Source organism: Thalia democratica, chromosome 3 (assembly GCF_965202585.1).
Source record: "Thalia democratica chromosome 3, ktThaDemo2.hap1.1, whole genome shotgun sequence".
NCBI classification, from domain to species: domain Eukaryota; kingdom Metazoa; phylum Chordata; class Thaliacea; order Salpida; family Salpidae; genus Thalia; species Thalia democratica.
Window position 1 is genome coordinate 36,609,136 of NC_139167.1, and position 20,860 is coordinate 36,629,995.

The 20,860-nt window shown below is 28.2% G+C and overlaps 1 protein-coding gene across 1 annotated transcript; it reads left to right on the plus strand.

Moving 5' to 3' along the window:
* The first annotated feature begins 1,552 nt into the window (after window positions 1-1,552).
* On the plus strand, window positions 1,553-18,353 carry LOC145831735 (insulin gene enhancer protein ISL-1-like). The gene is made up of 8 exons (XM_082939057.1): window positions 1,553-1,886; window positions 3,116-3,296; window positions 8,732-8,830; window positions 9,003-9,130; window positions 11,431-11,828; window positions 16,593-16,784; window positions 17,984-18,113; window positions 18,198-18,353. Exons 1-8 carry the CDS (start codon window positions 1,580-1,582, stop codon window positions 18,221-18,223), a joined length of 1,461 nt encoding a protein of 486 aa, XP_082795183.1. The 5' UTR covers window positions 1,553-1,579; the 3' UTR covers window positions 18,224-18,353.
* The last annotated feature ends 2,507 nt before the right edge of the window (window positions 18,354-20,860 follow it).

Sequence of the window (20,860 nt, forward strand, 5' to 3'; positions counted from 1 at the left end):
TATCAAACACTAAACTAAATAGTATAAACAAAAGGTATATATGTTAGACTTTAATCCAAAGACTTTAGCTTTAAGGTATCAAATTAATCAATTAATAACTGATTTAATAAAAAAGCAGCAAGTAGTACTATAAAATTTTAAACGCTGAAATTTGAAAACGCACAGACGGATATTTCTTCAGCATACGTCAGTAAAATTGATGTAAACATCAAAACACTTTTCCCAATTTTGTAATTATTGAAAAGTAAACCCTTGCCTGCGTAACAATGAAGTTTGTGGCGAGTGATTGAAGGATGACTTGTAAGCTAGAGAAAATCGAAAATAAAGTGAGTGTAGAATAACGTGTTAAGTTGTTAATCCACCCATTTCTTATGAACAAATATAAACCTCCGTCAAATCTTATGTACGGTATCTCCGGTTAAAAGAACTGTATTAGTTTTAAAACCATACCAATTTTGGGATTAAAAGAAAAGTTTTCAAGTTAACTCTGTCAAATTAAAAAAAATAATACTTTGTAGCATAGTCTTTTCATGCAAAATTGTTCCTCGATCTGTTTTAAAACTTAAACTGAAGCAAGCCTGAACTCCTGACTGGATAATAAACTAAACCAGTTGGTTGTCGACAACTGTAGCTCAGGTTTCGAAATTTTTTGACGGCTACTTAATGCTCTCGTAGCATTTCGACAAGCTTCTTTCGGCAGGAAACCGTCGAAATTTTCGGATTTCAGAAGTTCTGTCGGCGGCAGATGTGAAAATAAAAATTCAAATTGAGCAACCTATCATTATCGGTTGGCTAACGAATTAGAACAAAAATACATGGTTTTCCTCGCTATAAAGAAAAAAAAATTGAAACGTTTCTGTTTGCACAACACAATTTTGCGTTTGAAATTGTTTTTACAGGTAGCGCCTCAAATTTAAAAATTTGTTTTAATTAGTAGATAGAGAATTGAACAAATAGAAATATTATCGTACCCAGTTTACTAATCGTGTAAAACTTATATTTGGTTTACTGATTATTCAACATCAGACTGTTTTTAGATCAATCTTATTTAAGTAGTAGTTTAATTTAAGTTATAATTTCAAAATACAAGTAGAACAAAAAACCGAAAAACTATAATATATGATACTTAAATCTATTAATTATTTACTGTATTAATCAACTTAGCTATCAATTACTCAAAAATTAGATGTTTTTGGTTTAAAACGAATATTAACTTGTCAAGTATTTAATAATACTTGTTATTAATAAATAAATATCCTACTGATGTTTTTTTAACTACGAAATTTTACAAGTTCAATAGTAAAATGTTTACAATAGTTATTTTAAAAGTTATAAAAGTACACTACTTTGTTAGAGTTGTGTAAAGTAAAAACTAAACAAGATGTAATTTTTGATTATTCTTTCAACCCTAGCGATTTTTTTTTTTGCATTTGTCTTTTTTTCCTTGTCTCGTTTTAGAAGATAAGTTGTAGAGAAAAAAGTTCATTTGCTTCATACAGCGTACATGTAGCTAGCACGCTTCATTTTGAGTTTATCAGGACCAGGAGTTTATCATTATTGAGGCCAATCAGGACATCAGATGAAAACCTCGCAGGTCGCTCATTTGACAGGAGATTTCAACGTTCCGCCTAAAAGTGGAGAGAACAACTTTGACAGTTTTCATTTGGACGATACGACGCCACCTTACGGCTACTACTCGGTGGACAGCACCAAGGAGTTCTTCTCGCCTGGATACAACTATCAAGCAGGGGGAAGAACCGAAGGCAAAATGGAATTTCACTTGAACCAAGGACATGTTTCGAGTCAGGGGATGACGCCGATGTCGAGCGGGTCAAGTCAGATTATGATGCCTCAAAATGTGGACAACAAGCAACAAACTGATAAAGGTAAACTAATTTATATTTTTTGTAAAAAACAAATTTGAGAACTTGTTTTACATAAAACGTTTAAAGTTTCAAAACAAGTTTAATAGAACTTATCGATATTCAAGTCTAAGAAGTACCTAGTTAAAAAGCAGTGAGTAATATTTTTTTAGTTATTTGTATTTTACTATAACAGTATTTGTTACTTTGTTTTTGTTTAGTTAAGTTTTTATTTTGCAAGCAAAAATGTTTGAGTCGAGCGCGTTATTCATCTTGACTTGAGTCTGAGAGAAGGAATAATGTTTAAATAACCCTATTATACTTTATTTTAAAGTGTTTTTTAAATAGTTATTCACAAGTGTCTTAAGTGAACAAGTTTAATTTTTAAAAATTAAGTTACGCAAAACAAACAAAATGGCGACCCATCATTTCGTAGTACGAATTACAAAAAGTTCAGTTACAGTGGACAAAGTGTTTTTGATTTATAAATAACATCAATTTCGCACAAACTAGTCACTTTTAATTCTAAAAAAACAATTCTAATTTACAAAAAGTGTTATAGTTGTTAATTATTAAAGACTTTGAAAATTTTGAAAAAAGTATTTTAAATTGATTTTCAAAAACTTTTCAGTCTAGTTAGTTATTCAGTTTAGTCGCAGCCAAATATTGTGCAGGTTTGACTTAAACATGGATAGCATTCGATGAGAAAATTTTTTTTTGATGTTTGATTAATAAATCTAAAGCTTGTAAACACTGGCACAATTTTCTATGAATTTCACACAAATTTGCAGCAATTTGAGTGTATTTAAGTCTATGCAGCTACCCGGTGAATCAATGTATTTACCGACGATAAACGGTTGAGATATTTTCTTAAACTTGCACTAAACTCACTTTAAGTACAGCCGCATTGAGGTAAATTTGTGTTTTTTTCCGGTGATCGGTTTTATTTAGCTTGAACTAATTTACGTTAAATGCAAAGTTAAACTTTGTTTTTACCTCTCGACTTATTGTTAAAAAAATCAACTAAAATGTTTGTTGTATGATTCCGAAATTTAACATATTATAGTCATTAAAAAGGCTTTAAATACAAAAACCATCATAAAACTATTAAAACTTTATTTTTAGTTTTTAATTAACTTTATCTTTTCACACTTTTAGTTTTACAAAACTTACTTGGTTTAAAAAAGTTTACACAATAACTATAAAACGACTCTAAAATTTTTTTTAAATTTTTCAACTAAGATTTTCTTCAGGTTTTACAAGGAATTGCATGGGGTGTGGGCATCTTATTCACGGCCCCTACATCAGCACGTCACAAGGGGTCGACTGGCACTCGCAGTGTCTCAAGTGCGCCGCATGCGGATGTAACCTGGGAGACATGAGAATCTGTTACATCAGGGACGACAAACCTTACTGCAAAAACGACTATTTCCAGTTTGTTTAGAGTTATATATGATACTTATATAGCATGTTCGTTTTTGTATTATTTTTTAAAGAGTGTTGTTGAGGAACTTATAAAGTTTTAACTTACTTTAAAAAATTCTCTTAAAATATTTTTAGACTCTGTTGTGAAGAGTATAATTTTCATAATTTATCAAGGTTCTAAAATTTTGATGCTCAAAAAGCGATGACTTTAGTTTTAAGTTGCAAATGACATTAAATCGATTAAAGAATATTGAGCAGAAACTGTAGAACCTTTTAATTTTGACGCTGGTGATTGAAAACACCTGTTTTGTTTAAAAACTTCTGAAATGTTTGGAAAATCTTAAAAAGATTAAAAAGCTATTTTCGCATGTGTGTCAAATTAGTTTTGCGCATTAACCTAAATGCAAAAATGTCGGTTCAGTTTACTCACAAATCAAATATTTGTAGTAAAGCTCACTGTGTTGAATTTGTATAACATATTTTATAGGATAGTTGTTTAAAAACAAACATTTAAATAAACAAAAAAAATACGAAACTTATACTGTACAAATATTAATAATTTTACACAATAAAAATTTTGAAAAAATTGTAGATTTTTTACTATAAAAATAACTGATTTTTCTTACAATAAACAAACGACTTCGAATATTTAAATTGGAAAATTACAAAAACAATGAGCAAACAAATGTCACTAGTTAATCTTTTAAGCTTACGCACGGATATGAATAAATAATTTATTATGCAATGCAAACACTCACACTTAAAACGTAAAACCTAAAATTGTTATTTTGATTACTTAATTACATTAGTAATTTAAAAACTACTTTCTAGTTTTTCTATATTTTTAAATCGTTGTATGCATATTGAACTTTGACTAAAAAACCTTTGAATTTTTATTATTTCTATTAAACCTTAAACTTTGTTTTATAAAAAAGTTTAAAAATAAAATTTTTGAACACAAAAAAAAAACTGTTAAATTAATAACATGAAAAACAAAAGTTAAAGTTCATTTAAAGTAAATTAAAAGATTTTTTGCATTTTTTTAATTTTAGCCAATAAATAATTTAGCTTTGCACTTTAAAAAGCCTCAAAAGCCGACGCCAAAATGTTTTAATTGTTCAGTTATCGACAATTGTCAAGATTATTTTTACTAGTTGACTGCGAGTGTTAATTGAAAAAAATTAAATATTTTGCCAAACTCGAGCTGATTTTAAAGTTGGCTGCGACGAAGCTTATTTTGTTTGGTAAATTAAAAATCTAAGACACAAAAATAAAACATTTAAATATGTTCGTAAAGCATTTTTTAAGCCGAAGACTTTTAATTACTGTTTTTTGTTCACTTAATTTTTTTTTAGTTTAAAAGAAGCTAAGTAATTTAATGATTTAAACTTAAATGTTAAGGATAAATAAGCGTCTAACTTATTTTAACATTTGTTTTCAATTTATAATTCTTTTAATTCTATATATTTTTAAAGAATTAATGTTTTGTAGTTTTATATAAGTTTATAATGTCACAAAACATGTTTAAAACAACAAAATAAACACCAAACACTAAAGTATTCAAATATTGTTAGGCACACACATAATAGTAATTTGAAAATGCTTATATAATTGTCATTAATACTTTTTAATGGTTGGTAGTTGTTTTTTGAAAATAAAACTATTTATGCATTAAATTACGACATTTGACACTCGTGCGACTAGAAAATTATTAAGCAGGCAGTTAAGAAAATAGGCAAGTTTTAAAGCTGTGTATTTTTTAAGTCATCTCATAATTCACACTTCTAATAAGTCGTGCGACATAAAAGTGTCTGTTTTGTTTTATTTATTTGTCAGCAGCCTTATGAACTTTTAACAAGTTTATACATGCAATAATTTATCATCTCATTCTTATCTTACTCATCTTAAGCTGGCCATCCAAGCTCGGTCAAAAGCTTTGACCAATTGTTTTAGTTTTTTTTTTCGGTAACGAGCAAGAATAATATTTTCTTCCTTAAAAAATAAATTAAAGTCATATTTTACAGTGGCAAGCTCAAAACCAAAGTTTCTAATCAAATCACTGCTATCTCTGTGCCTAATCCAGCATCTTTTTTATAACTTGAGCCCACAACTTGATTAATCTCGTCTTTCTTCGTTGCTGTTTCTTCAAGTTTATCTTTCAGCAGTATAACGTCACTCAGTTCTTTAATGGTCGCCCGTGCATGACGTGTAAACGATGATGTGATACAAAACAGTTTTCCGGTTAAAAAAGTCAACGCCGTTCACTGAGATCATGTTACGCTTCGGGCAGCTTTTGTTACGTAGACAACAGAACGGGAAGCTCGAGTTGAAGCTCGGTAAAATGTGTCAATCACACAAGCAAGAAAAGGTAACAGATATTTAACTATTAGTCGTTCACTGCAAGGGGCTTTGTCGCGTGTATTACGTAATCGCTTTATAACCATCCTCAACGTAAGCTTTGTGACGTCATAACCAACACTGACGATGGCTCAAAGACATCATCAGTGAAGTGTCACCACTTAACAAGTTAAAAACGGAAATAGAATCTCTTGGAAAACTTGAGCCGCTTAACTCTCACGTTGCCAACTGCAATTAGCTTGAAGTGAATTATTAACTCGCAATAGTAGGAAATTGCTACACTGTCGCTTGCAGTTGTCGTTGTTGGTTTGAAGCCAATCAATGCTGCAAAAATAGTGGTCAAGAAATACGTGGACAGTTGTTTATATATTAAATTATAGTTTAACTTTAAATATTTTTGACTTTTTTACAGTCTTTTGAAAAAGTACTTATGTATTAATTTTAATACTTTTGAAATATTTTTACAATGCAACACAAAATATAAATCGTATTATATTTACTTTAATAACGTATAATAGCATCACTTACTTATTAGTTTTAAAGTTTAATCTACTTAAAACAGGTTAAAAAGAAGCATAAGATAAAATTAAACTTGTTTTATTACGAACTTGTGAATAGACACCATCTTTTCTAGTTATGTTCTAAAGCAATTGTAAATGAACAAATCAAATTAGCTGTCGATTCCATCTAATCGAATCTCAGAAAGCCGCCTTCCGAAGTCCGTCTAAACTCTAAAGTCACTCAAAAATAACGTCATGTCTTTTCAAGGCTGTGAATGTGAAGTTTCTCTAAATGCTATCCTTGCGATAGCGTAATCAATACAAAAATATCTACATACAAAAACTACTCAATACTTTTCTTTAAACTTTTTGACGTCTTTTGAAAATTATTTTTATTTTATTGAATTTGGTGTCTGCCTGCGGTTTATTTAAACTTTCTCTCAATCTTATCTTTAAGAAAACAACGAGTATGTAAAATTAGTTTTTAAAAATTAAATTTGCAGTTTTATCTTAAAGCTTTACAACTAATCAATAAAAAATAAAATTTTACTTTTATAAACTTTATTTAGTTTTAGAAAAATGAATATCAAGAACTAATTAATGATCATCATTGATGCAATTATTAATCTTTTACTAATTTAAAAGCAATAAAAACAGCAACTAAAATACTAATCAAGATTATAATGTGTTTCGCAAACAAACATACAAAAGACGCTTCAAATTGTTTAAATTGACACAACTTATTACCAGTCGGCCGTGTTTAAACACACAAGCGCGACCCAAAACACCAAACTTCGTTTATTTTCACCAAACACAATAAATTGGACAGTCATCAAACAGATTAGTTGAAAAGTTGTCGAGTTTCCGTAACTTGTTCGTGCCTTGCTACGAGCATTGTTTGCAAAATAAGTAAAAGTTTTAATCTGCAAAAATTGTGATCTGCTCACGAACTGTTAAAAAGCTTTTAGATGTCACTTTGAAAATGTTAGCTATCGAAACAAATGTTATGTCTTAGCTCTCTATGATACTTTTTAATCAAAATAAACTTTATAAAACTAAATATGGTAAATTTATGAAAAAAACTTAATCTTTATGGACTGTATCGTACATTTATATATATTTGTATATATACATCATATATATATATATATATGTATGTGTAATTATACTTTTTATAATCTCAAAAAGTAGTTTTGAATTTAATCTTTATTACTTACAACAAGAAACTAGACTTCAGCTTTTTTTAGCTCGGAAACGATTAGAAAAAGCAAATAGTTTGATTTCTTTTGGAATACTTCCTTTATAGGAAATATAGAAGAAAAAACCATAGCAAGCCGCAATGTAACAAGTTTATAATAGAAAGAACTACAAAATATAGAATTTTAAACAACTGCTCGATTCGTGACAGTCGACATATGTTATCTAATGCAAATACTCTCTGCGCACTTATATATTACTCATTGAGTTTTCTTTTTTCTTTGTAGTACTTCTATTTATCTAAATAAATACACTTTTCAAAACCTTGATGAATTTAAGCTTAGAAAAATGGCATAATTTATCATTCAGCTTTCAAAGAACTAAAGTTTAAAAATGAGTTTGCAGATTAAAAGGATCAAACAATTGTCATAAAATTAGCTTTAGTTCTAAAGGTTTTAATTTTTCTTGTCCATAGCTAATGGCCTTTTTTGATAAATTTTCTAATAAAACTTGAGAAAACAGTATCAACAGTCTAAATCAAACCTTAATATGGCGTCATAATAACTGCAAGTTAGCTGCAAAGTTACAATGCAGCTCAGGTGGCTTAGTACGATTGATTGAACAAAAAACTCAATCCGGACTGTCGACTGGAATTGAGGAACAGAAACGCAAGGAGATATTGTAATCAAGAAATATTGACGAGTAGATATGTCGCCGTAGAGAGGAAATCCTACGGGAGCGAACATCATTATCAGGAATCACTGGCGTGTTATTATGTCATTATGGCTTGTTAATGCACATATAACATTAATTTCAGTTGGGTGTCTTATTATATATAGTATTTTATTAAAAAAATTTTAATAATTCGAACTTAATACTTGAATTATATAAAACTACTAAAAGTATATAAACGAAAAAAGTTATAAAAAAAAGTATAAAAGTACTAAAATTTATTTTTATTCAAAAAATTAGTTTATATATAAGAATAAAAATAATTAAAAACTGTGTCTTAGTTCAAACTTATACAACAAAATTTTTAAGTATTTAAGGCAAAAACTTTGCAATAAAACTACTAGAAATTAGTTGTAAGCTTTTAAAAATACTATTAATTTATAAAAATTTTTCATGTTTCATTTTAGAGATATTTTGAATTGTTGCAATTAAAACTTAATAACTATTTTTGTTATTTAAAGTTTTTAATTTAAGAAAAATATGTTCTTTGTTGATATCCAGTTTAAAAAAACTTTGTAAATTAAATGTCTTCAAATAACTTAAAAAGAAAAAAAGTCGTTTTTTTAAAATTCATTCAAGCATCATTCAAAAACAACTAAACATGTGATTTAATTATAAACGTAATTGAAATGTGTTCAAATTTGCTTTACTTTTCAGCTTATTTTCGCCAAAATGTGCAAAATGCAAGCTTGGACTGGTCAAAGGGGAGTTGATGATGTCTAGCAGAGATAAAAAGTATCACGTTCAGTGTTTTAGGTTAGTACAAATAATATAAAAGGTTATTTGACTTCTTATAATGTTATTTGACTTAGAAACTGAACACTATTTGGTGCATGTACACAACGCAAAAAGTTTATAATATTTCTATTTTTTAATCTTATGTATTTGTAAGCATAGGTGACTTGTATTAAACTTATTTGTATTACAGATGTTACGCTTGCCACAATCAGCTGATACCTGGAGATTCTTTTGTATGTAACGATGATGGAAGCATCTACTGTTTGCAAGATTACGAAAGACTTTTTAACAAATCAGCAGAAGACAACATAACCATTGGTGAGTCATTTGACTGTTAAAATCCTTGGGTAAAATTTTGTATAAAGTAATTCTTTTTAAAACTTTGTTTTTGCGAAAAAATATATATAAAAATTTAAAACTTGAACTAAAAAAAAATTAAGTTCTGTTTACAAATTTAAATTTTCACATAAAAGATAGCACTTTTTTAAACGCATGCCTTAGTCTTTAAGCTCTTGGAATTAATGTAACTGAGGTTTAAAATTTAGAACAACTAACCCTATAACACAAAAAAGTAAATATTTTAAATATTAAAAATCAAAACATAACTTAAACGTTTGGAAACATGTTAATTAAAAGTTATAAATTTATGACACAAAAGACTTCATCAGTCATTTCAATTAAACATTTGGTTTTTAGGTTAAATTTTATTTTAAAAGTTATTAGGTGTCAATACTTATACTTTTTAAAAGTTATATAAATATAAAATTCAGCTGTATTTAAATGATAGGAACATACTACAGCTTATAAACCTTGAACTTATAAAAACATGTTTCTCTGCTTTCAACTTTAGTAACCATATGGATGAAAGTATAATCAAATCCATAGTAAGCATTGGAAAACTATATACTGTTCTTAGTTCATACAACTGCTGAGAAGAAACTTTATGTTACACTGTTGAACAATGAAGTTCAAAAACCCTAAGTTTTAATTACTTATTAACCTCTAACTAGCTCGAGGCGTCAAAAGCGCAAACAAAACTGTTCATGCGTATCAAAAACCCCTTATTACCGGCTACTGTGCAATTTAATTGGATAATCCGTGCAAGTTAAACTCGTATATTTCGACTTTCGCTTTCTTTAATCTGATCAAACTTTCCGCGGCGAAACTCGCTGCACAATGAAGCTCGTGTAGAGTGTGGAGGGAACTACCCTTTATCAAAACCCCTTTGATTGTTTAAATTGTGAAACTTTTTTGCTCTTTGATGTTTTGGCTTCTGATGTTTGTTTTTTAATTATCGGTTTAATTCGCGCTAAAATTTAATTAAGCTTCCTAGCTCTGCGTAGAAAAGTTCTCAGTTTTTCGTTAAATTAAAAATGATGCATGGTTAAGTGAAGCGTGAAAAAGTTTATTAGAAAGTTATTAATTATATCCGTTTAATAAAAATTTTGGTTGTACTTATTTATTATATATTTTTTATAAACTTTACATTGAGGGTGTTAAAAAAGGAAACAGTAATATAACGCCGAATTGTTTTATTCTTAATAGTTAATGTTTTTTTCTCTTGTTTATATATAAACATACTTTGTTAAAACATCTCCTGGAAAGTTAACTTTTACCTTGATGCATGATAAAGTTAAAAAAGTTTAGCAAACATACTTAACTTTTGTTCTAAATCGCCTTTTATACTAATTGATTTCAAGCAAGTTATTTTAGATGTTTTATCAAAAGAATTAAAAGATATAACAACATTATTTATATCAACTAATAAAAAATAAGTGTGTGCATTATAAAGTTAAGTTTTAAACAAATAGTGTTGTCAAAAACTGGCTTACTATTTATGAAATCAATCTACTGTTTAAGTTCAAACATGAACTATTCAAATGTTATTTAACTTTTAGCAATAAATGCATCTATTTTAGAACTTAATAATACATAATCTAAAAAATCAACAAAAAAAAACATACAACCCAAACCGATCACAAGCAAACTAATTATCCGGAAACAGTGACGTCAACGCAGCAATGTTTATGACCAAACAAAAGCTGCTCCCAGCTGACATTCACCATTTGAAATATTAATAAAAAGACAAGTGTCCTTCGAAGTTACAGTCACTTTGAAGCTGTCACACGAAAGCAAATTGCCACAATTAAGGTATTAATACAACGATAACGACAAGTTGCCTCAAGCTTCAAATAAAGTCACCTGCAAAATAGTTAAAAATGAGCGCTTCAAATGATAAACTGCTGCAGTTGAAATAATTGGTTTTATCGGTATTTTCTATAGCTTCAACTTATATGCAAACGTTCAAAGTTTTAGTTTTTGTTGTTTTAATAAGTCATTGGTTCATATTACGTTTTATCGAGACTGTTTTTTAAGAATGTATAAAAATTTTTAAAATTGATGACAAAACTTTATTTTGCTTTTCTTACAATTTTTAAATGACGTTGGAAAAGCTCAAATTTAATTTTAACGAAACACTTTAAACGCTGGACGCCATTTTCTACGACATACTAATGGTTTAAAAAACTTAGCTAAATTGATTTTTTTCTTAATTCTAACTATTTAAAAATTAAAAACAAAACAATTAATATTACTAGCTAAATTTGAATAACGAACAGACGCGTACACGGGACAAATAGTTCCAGGACAGAACATGGACCACGGTCGCAGGGGAGGACACATTTCATCGGAGGAGCGCGGCAAGGATCAAGGGGCAAGCAGCAAGAGGAGAGGCAAGACGACGAGACAGAGGACGGTGCTGAACGAGAAGCAGCTGACGGTGCTGCACACCTTCTACGACAACAACTGCAGGCCCGATGCCATCATGAAGGAGCAGCTGACCGCCATGACCGGCCTCCCTCAACGAGTCATCAGGGTGTGGTTCCAGAACAAGCGGTGCAAGGACAAGAAGAGGTCGATCGCGCTCAAGCAGCAGCAACAGCAGAAGATGGAGCAGCAGCAGATGAGGAACGGCGAGGGAGGGGAGCAGCAGAATTACGGGCAGCAAAAGCAGCAGGTTGGCTGGTTTGATGTTTGTTCAATAGATACGATTAGTAGGAATTTGTAAAATTCTTGTGTAGGATATAAATTACTATTTTTTTTTTTTGAAAATAGTAATATGAAAGATTTCTAGTACTATTTTGACATTACCTTTAGCCTTAATTTTTTTAATTGTTCTTGTAAGTAATTCAAGACTTCTAGCTTATGCAAAATAAAATTTCAAACTTATAGTTTTATTTCATTTATTTTACAATTTAAAAATCTTAAACTTTAAGAAATTAGAATAGCCTCTTTACTTATTTTCTTCTTCTTGTGCCATATAAAGTAATGTATTTGTAACGTTAAAAAGCAGTAGACAGTTTTTAAAGTTACAATTTGCACAGATATAACTAATCTAAGATATTTTTCATTCTAATTAATTGTAGGTGCAAAAAAGTAGATAGTTAAAATTTAAACTCAAAAATATTGCCATCTTAACCAGCTTTCAAAATAATTTTTTTATACGACGCTTTTTTTTGTAACAATAAAGAACTCAAACACAAACGATCATAGCTACTAATCAAAATTCAGTATATAATTTCTAATCGAATTTAATTTTGTTTCAGTTGAGTTTAAAGCATAATACTTACGAGCATTTAAAAACTATATTGATAAAACGAAAAGAAGCATTTCGTTAGTTAAGAATAAATGTTTATTAAATTTTTAATTTATGACAACTAACATCTTTTAATTGAAGGCTATTTGCTTTGAAAAAATTGTAAAGCCTGTTTTTTTAGATTAAACTGTGCAGATTTTTATCATTTTCGTAAGCACAACAGCGCTGTCACTTTTTTTAATACAATATTTGACTGAAAAACTCAGTTAACCTTTTAAAGTTAACAAAAATAGTTCAAAATTACCTTCAAGGTCTAGTTCTTCCATTCACATGTGTAATTTCTGTATTTTTTTTATTTTCTCTCATACTCTCATAGAACATGTTTAGCATTTTCATTTTGAGTATTTAACACTTTTGATAATTGTCTAATTGCACTTTCACATCGATTAATACCGACCCCAGACCTTTAACCAACAAAAATCTTCTCGCTTGTACTGTAGCCAGCAGCATGTTGCTTTCAAAAGCTCTTGCCAAATTCACGCCTATCGTGCCACCCATTAAGCCTCAACAACAGAGTCTTATGACGTCATAATCCAATGCATTTCGCACAGCTGCAGTTTGTAAAACCTTTCTTTTAGGCGCTTTTATCTTTAAACTACTGACCATCTACACTTATTTGGCGGAAATTTTAGGCTGAATGTTAAAAAACTTTTTATTTCAAAACTACTAAACCGAATAAGTATTAATTTTTCCCACTCTAAACGTAAAAATAAAATAATTTGAAATATAAAATTAAAATGGTTTGAGTTCAATTTTTTTAATGGATAAACATGATAACTGTAATCTAATTATTTTATTTTTTAGGATCCGTCTTTTTTATAGTTGAAACTATAAATAAAACGACATTACAGTTTCCTTTTCTATTAAAATCTATATTGTCTTAAAATTATTTATGAGTTGTTGTAAAAAAAATTATTTTTATTTACGCGATGTATTACTTAAAGGAATCGATCTAGTTTTCTAACTTAAAAAAGTGATGCAAGTGATAAGTTTAAATGTTGTTTTGTTAGTCATTTACCTTTTAGGAACTTCAAGTTATAAAAGCAAAGCATACGTTTTACTATAAATTATAATCATACAGACTTTGAATATCTCACACATTAAAGTTTTATGAGCTTAAAACTTTTAAACGATATTTATGGTGGCTTATTTTTTAATTTAAAGTTATTAAATTTCACGAGTTAAAAAAATAATTTTAAAGAAAAATTTAACAATGTCTTATTACTTGTGTCCAAAAATTTCGCACTTTTACATCTTAGCACTGGTTAATGATGTGATTATGATAAACGGCATTCATTTGCGTTGCCCTGACGATGGTTGCCATATGTTCAAGACGCTCCTTTGGGAAGTTGTTGCCATGGAAGCGTTGTACCACAAATTTAATTACTCGCCCATCATGTTGGATTTCATATTGGTGAAACAAAATATAAGCGATATTTTTAGTTTTGGTACTTTATATACATATAACTTAAAGTTTTGTTTAAAATCTAATTTTGATATAAACTTTATGTAAATTGTAAATTTCAGCTATTTATTAAAACAGTTTTTATCAAAATTTACTTATTGGTTTTTATTTGTGATCTTAGAGATAATTTTTTAAAAAACCTCCAAAAAGATAAAAACTAAATAGGGTTGCAATGAATACAACTCACTTTTCAAATAATGAATGTTTAAAATAGTAAAAGAACATAATAGGAGTAAGCTTCAACTAAAACTATTTTAAGTTCAAGTAAGGCTGTAAATTAAGTAGCCTCTCTGCCTTATTAACTTTGATCATAATCTATTTTAAACAAAAAATCTAAACACCTGCTTAAAAAAAACAGTTAAAAAAAAATAAAAAAGAACTAGTGAAGAATCTCATTAATTTTTAATCATCTCGGGTTTTGAAGCGCGTGGCAACTTTTAAAAATATAAGTTGCTACGTCACAAAAGTCAGAGATAGGCCAGAGATACTAAACTTGTCTGAAATTCTCACTAAACTTTGCGATAAACTTACCTAAAAAGTAACACTTAATTCGCTTGTTATGATTATGATAAATATTCTAAATACTAGATAAATTGTGTAGTAACAGAAAAAGCAAAAATCTTCTAACCATTTTAAGTTTAAGAAAGGCTGTATTTCAAGTAGCCTCTCAGAATATCTGATTTAGATAATAATCTTTTTATTTTAACCTGCCTAAAAATAAGCTGCTAATCATTTAAAAAAACAGAAACTACGGAAGCAACTCATTTATTTTTAATCAAGTTTGGTTTGTAAGCGCGTGGCAACTTTTATAAATTACAAGTTGTTACGTCATAAAGGTCAGAGAAAGGCCTTAGAGGCCAAACCGCTCTTATTTGTTATTGGCGTCGCAGTGCAGGGATGATTTTTCTCCATATTCATGAGTTCATCGATCATTGTGATTTGAGATAAGTAATCTCTTCTTATTAATTCTAAAAGATTAAAATTGTGAATGACAAGACTTGACCCCGACAACTTTTTCGACAACAACTTAAAATTCAGTCATGTCAAGAGAAGAAACAAGGTTTTGGAAAAATAACTTTATGCAAAAGTTTAAGCAGGTGATCAATTATTAACCTGATGTAATCACACGCGATCTGCTTATCTGCTTTGGCTTCTATAGTTTTGATTAAAACAGATTTAAGTAACACCATAATATAACCAAAAATGAAATAACATAATGGAATAAAAGCAATTTGAAAAATACGAACAAGTTTTAGTAGTTTTTTGTATATCTGGTCATAAGTTTAAGTAAGACGGATCAAGTTGTGAATCTTTATCGTATTATCAGCCAAATATTTCTTGCTTCTGAAGTTTAAAATTAAACACTTTTTTAATAGTTTAATTCTAGTTTAGTTAAACTATAGCTTATGTTATGTCGTTATTAAGTTAGTTAGTGTTCTGGAAAACTTACAAAAAGTTTTAAGAGTCTCAAAATTAAAAGAACTAGTAATAATGTTTGTAAAAGGTGAAAAAAATGGTAAAAAACTATTTAAGACATACTTTAAAAAACTTGAAAAGTAATGCTAAAAACTAAAAAAATGAATAAAAATCTGTGTACGTTTATTTTTTGTTTTTTAAATATTATATAGTTTTTTATTTTAAGGAAGTTACAAAAATACAATAAAATAGCTTTTTGTTTATGACTTTATAAAAGCAGTAAGTTGTTCAAATGTTTTTATTCAATAATTAATATTCCTTTTTTTGTTTTTAACGTTTGTGTGACCATGTGACAGCTTGTGATTTGTTTATTAAATTAATATTTTCAGAAACGCATTAAATATTCAGCAATCTAATTCTGAGAGCTTTCACGATGGTAGTCACAGTAGTACAACACATATAAATTTATTTTATTAAATAATCTCATTTTGCCACTTGCTCTTCCCTGTTGAAGTGTAGATGGTAGCGTAGTTTGCTGGTAAATTTTTTTTAATTTTATTTGAATTTTGAATTCATTGGCCAAAATAAATAAAAAACTTAGAAGATGATTTTGAAAGCTGTTTAAGTTTGCTGATTTATTTACTTTAAAAATATACAAGTTTTTAGTTCAATTTAAAATCTATAATATTCGTAACAAACTGATTTTATCAACATGGTTTTTTAAACTGCTATAATTGCACTACTCTTTGTAATTTTATTTTTATTCAATTATTACTTTATTCAAAGAATAAAAAGACATAAAACAGGCGAGATAATCAGTAGTTTTGAAAGCACTTAATAAATTTTAGGCGTTTTAAATATAAGTCAGGTGATTAAAAAAGCCTCAAATCCACATCAAGACCGCATTTCACAACCAAAGTGACGTCATAATCACAAGTAGCGCACAAGTGAGCTGCATTTCTCAAATCAACAAAATCAACTTTCAATCAAGAGAAGAAACCTCTTTTTTTGTATTGATTTTAAAGTCGTTCATCGATTATTCATTGTTTTTAGTGTAGTCTGTTTCAAAGTTGCCCAATTTTTGATTGGGCTAGTTGTTAGTATTTTTATGATCGAGATACAGGCTTTTATACTCATTATTTGCGAAGTAATATGGTTTGGTGTAGCTTTAGTTTAAAGTAGACAAGTATGAGCAACAATAAAAACCAATACATATTTTTTTTAAACGCTAAAAACAATTTTAGAACGAAGGATCCAACTCGAATGACGGACCTAACACATCAAATCAATCGCTCAACAGTCCAAGGAATGATTCAAACAAGTCCATTGACCAGTCGATGGGTTACCATCATCAGAAGAAGCAGCAGCCAGCTTGGAAGGCGCTGAGTGATTTTGCACTGCAGAGCGAGATAGAAAAACCACCGTTTCAGCAGCTGGTTTGTTTGTAAAATATTTTGTAATAAGTACTGTTGTAGTTCTTAAAAATATTTAATTCTTTGTGTTATTATGTATTTAGTGGTTTTTATATGTAATCTAATTTTTTTTGACACACTAAAAAACTATTAAATAGTTTCTATCCAATTTAGACAGTTTAGGTTATAACTGTTACTTATAAATAGCTGACTTCTTTTTGTATGCATACTGCTTTTTCTTTAATAAATTTGCGAATATGTAGCACAAATTTTAACTTTATCTATTTTTTCTTTTTACTGTTCAATACAAGGATTGCTTTTGAACTTTTTTAGAAAATAAATAGAATAATAAAGGTTTAAGTTTTTGTTTAACTGTTGTACTTAGTGCCTCCTTTAAAAATTATGAAGGACAGATAAATCTTTATTTCAATAACTTTAAATTAAAGAAAGAATTAACTTTATAATTTAATTTTATACTACAGCGACTTTTAAACTTAGTTTTCATTATCTGATACAGATCATACCAATGTTATACTTATTTGTTAAACTGATAAACTCACTACATTTATTTAGTACACAATAAGTCAAACACATTGCTGTGTACTTTTGAGTTATGAAAATTTAATTTAATATTGTTCAATACTTAATAGTTTCTCGTTAGCCCTTTCTGTTTTGAAAACTAAGGAAAAGACACAAAAATGTTGAGAAACAAGCCAATATATTTACTGACTTTAAATTAACGACATGACTTTGTAAAAACTCGTACGTAAGAATACTTAAAACTTTTTTCTTTAAATATTTAATTAAATTTTTTCAGTTAATTGAAATAATGTATTTTGAAAGTCAAGCTCAAAATAAATACAATAAATTTTAAGAAAATTTATAAAAATAGTTACTAGTATCTTAGGTTTTTTAGTCGAAAAGATTATATATGGCAAAACTTTATGTGTAAGCAAATAAAATCAGAAACAAGTATTAATTATGAAAATCGCTTTTGAAAACAATTTGGATAAAGTATGGATAAATTAAAAAACTGTCAGTACATTAAAGTTTTTCAAGACTATGTTCTTTAAACGAATTTGCTTTTCTTTAAGGCAGAGTAACTTGTCAAGTAAGTAGATGCTAATCGCAAATAATAGTTATACGTGTATTTATTTAAAAAAAACATAAAAACTTTTTCTAAATATTAAAACCAAAACATTGTCTAAGTATTTATTCTGTAGGTGAGCAACTTTTCGGTTCAGACTCCCTCTTCAATGTCAGATTGCTCGGAGGTTTGCAGCATCCCCTCCGTATCCTCCCAAAGTTACTCAACAAACTCTTGCGCTACTCCACCACATCTTGTCACAGAAAGTAAGCTCGTTTGCAATTTTTATAACAACTTTTCTTGTTTTTTAGTTATAGATTTTTTACTTAATCAAATTATTAACTACATAGAGTCAAAGATCTTATTTGCCGGCTGAACAAAGACATTGAAAGAACGTTGCGATTGAACAGTTCAATGAAGACGAGACTCAATCAGTTCAATAAGCTGAAGGCGCACGTTCAGATGTTCTCATACTGGAAATTCACTAAGCTGGAGCAGGTGCTCAAAAGGGAAAACACCAAAATCAAAACTACTTCCAACTTTAACACGGTTAATAAAAAGACAATACTTTAAAAATTTTTCAAAATTTTTAATAGTTTAAAACCATTTAGATTACACAAACTTAAATGTTCTTAACATTTAACATCGATTTTATTCTTCATACTTCAAACGAATTACAATATAAGTTGGATTAAGAGTTTAAACGGTTGTGACTTATCCTACCTACATTATCCACGTATCAATACAGTTCAATTTTTCTAATTATGATTTCTTTATTAGTATTAACAGTTTAATTTTTATTATTTCACAGAGGATTTGCAGAAGTATGAATTGGTCGACCCTCAGTGCAGGAAACTTCATCTGACATTTATGAAGCCTCTGAAACCAAAACAGATACTCAAATGTCAACAGAAAGACCTGAAAACCACTCAGCGTTATCAGCTGTTTAATGAAAAAACAAACAAAAACTGCATTGAATTTAAAGTTACCTTGCTAATAAACAGTTTCATTTGAATCTATAAATTGTTTGAATGTTCATTTAGAAGTTTAACTTAATTCGTGAACTTTAGTTAGTTTTTATTTAAATACATACGTGGTCTAAAGATATAGAAATCTACATATTTTAGCTTTGTTAGAGAAAGAAGTTATTTGACTGAAATCTAGTCATTTGCAAATAAACAGAATTTTTTTCAACTGTTATTCGTCATTACAGTGCATAAAACTTTGGTACCTAGATGTTCGTTGTTTTATTAAAAAATACGGTTAAAAATTTTATGTTTTAGGTTGACAATGGTTTTAACATTTTTTGGACAAAATTAACTTTTGTTCACTTTTTAATTTTGTAGTTTATACAGAGTAGTACTTTAACCAACTAGGTTAAATATATACAGTGGTTTATGTTTAAGGTCTTAAGTAACTTACTAACTGACAGATATACTTACGAGTAGTAAATAATATGCTAACAGTAACAAGTTACAAAACTATTTCCTAAGTTATGAATAAAACAAACTTTTATAAACGCAATTTACTTTATTTTGAACAATAATTCTATTTTTGAAGAAAGAAAATATTAAATCATGACACAAATAAAATCTGTAAAAATTATTGGCAATCGTAAAGATGTAGACGTTTTCTTGATTCTCGTAACTAGAAATAAACGTCTTCTAGTAAGTAAAACAACTAACTTTTTACCAACTAAGCGCTTATTTGAAAAACAAACGCAAATATATACGTATTGAAATGAATATTAACTCGTAAAATAAAAAAATATTTGTTTTTAATAAAAAAACTGTTTGTTTTTTAATACTGGAAGCGCATTATGAAAACTGCGTAAAACAGTTTACAACGTCCTCTTTAAAATAAGAAAATGAAATATTAATACCATTACAGTTCTAAATTTCAAGCTTAACTATGAATACAGCTTTTGTTGTTTTTTCTATATGAACTAAGTTATTTATCTGAATTAAATGTACTAATTTAACTAGTTTCAATAGTTTTCAATGAATAAAGTTTAAATCTATAAAGACAAGAATACTACAAACTACATTATAAAAATGTTGTTATTTTGGTATAGTCCTGTTTAATATAAATATAAGTACTGTTATACATAAAAACAGTTTATCTCAAAAACTTTACCAACTGAAGTTTAAAACATAGGTAGATAACTTTTTACTACTTATAACAAGGTAATTTAATGATATTTGAAAACTTTTTTAACTAAATTACTATAGTTACAAAGTTAATAACTGTATCAACAACAAAAGAGATAATAAACCAGATTGTTATGGCTTCAGCAGCATCAGACTAAAAAAAAATTTACAGCTTATTATGTTTGACATTTTTTGTTTGCTCGGTATAGGCATCACAAAATAATCATTCACTATATGGGTGGTAATTTATGTCATTAACATTAATTACTATTAGAAATTTTAAGAAATCGCAAGTCTAGATTGATAGAAATGTTTTGCGTTGATAGCTATTAAACTTACTGTTTTTTATCAAAAATTGTTGACATTAAATTCTTTCAGCTAAAAAATTATTTCTAAAATTCAACATAGAAACCTTCTGTGGAATAATACACTACTTTGCAACGTTTAATATTAATTCTCCTTTGAAATAAAAATACTTAACAAATAAATTTAGCTCTTTCTATGAATTCAATTATCAACGATGTAAATATTTTTGGATGAAATAATATAAACAGTTTACTATCAAAGTGTGTTCAAAGCAGAAAAAAATTGTTTTAAATAAATACATCATTAGCACATCTGTGTAGTTAGTTTACTTATAAAAAGTTTCGGGGTAAAACGTTTTTTAATTACCTTCCTGCAAGATAAATGTTCTATAATAGAAAAATACTTTCATTTGGTCGATAAAATTAGAAAAAAAAAGTCGTTATTGTTTTTTCGTATCTCATGCTAAACCAAAGTTTTCAAAAAAAACTTAAATTGGAACGATTTTAAAATGATTAGGGTTTTTTAGAAGTTATAAAAAAAAACTATTTTGGTTTTAA

Excerpts from the sequence above, each read along its gene's own strand:
- LOC145831735 (XM_082939057.1), top strand. The coding sequence starts at position 1,580 with ATGAAAACCTCGCAGGTCGCTCATTTGACAGGAGATTTCAACGTTCCG. Across the intron at positions 16,785-17,983 it reads AACCACCGTTTCAGCAGCTG|GTGAGCAACTTTTCGGTTCA; the intron begins GTTTGTTTGTAA and ends TTTATTCTGTAG. Across the intron at positions 18,114-18,197 it reads ACCACATCTTGTCACAGAAA|AGTCAAAGATCTTATTTGCC; the intron begins GTAAGCTCGTTT and ends TTAACTACATAG.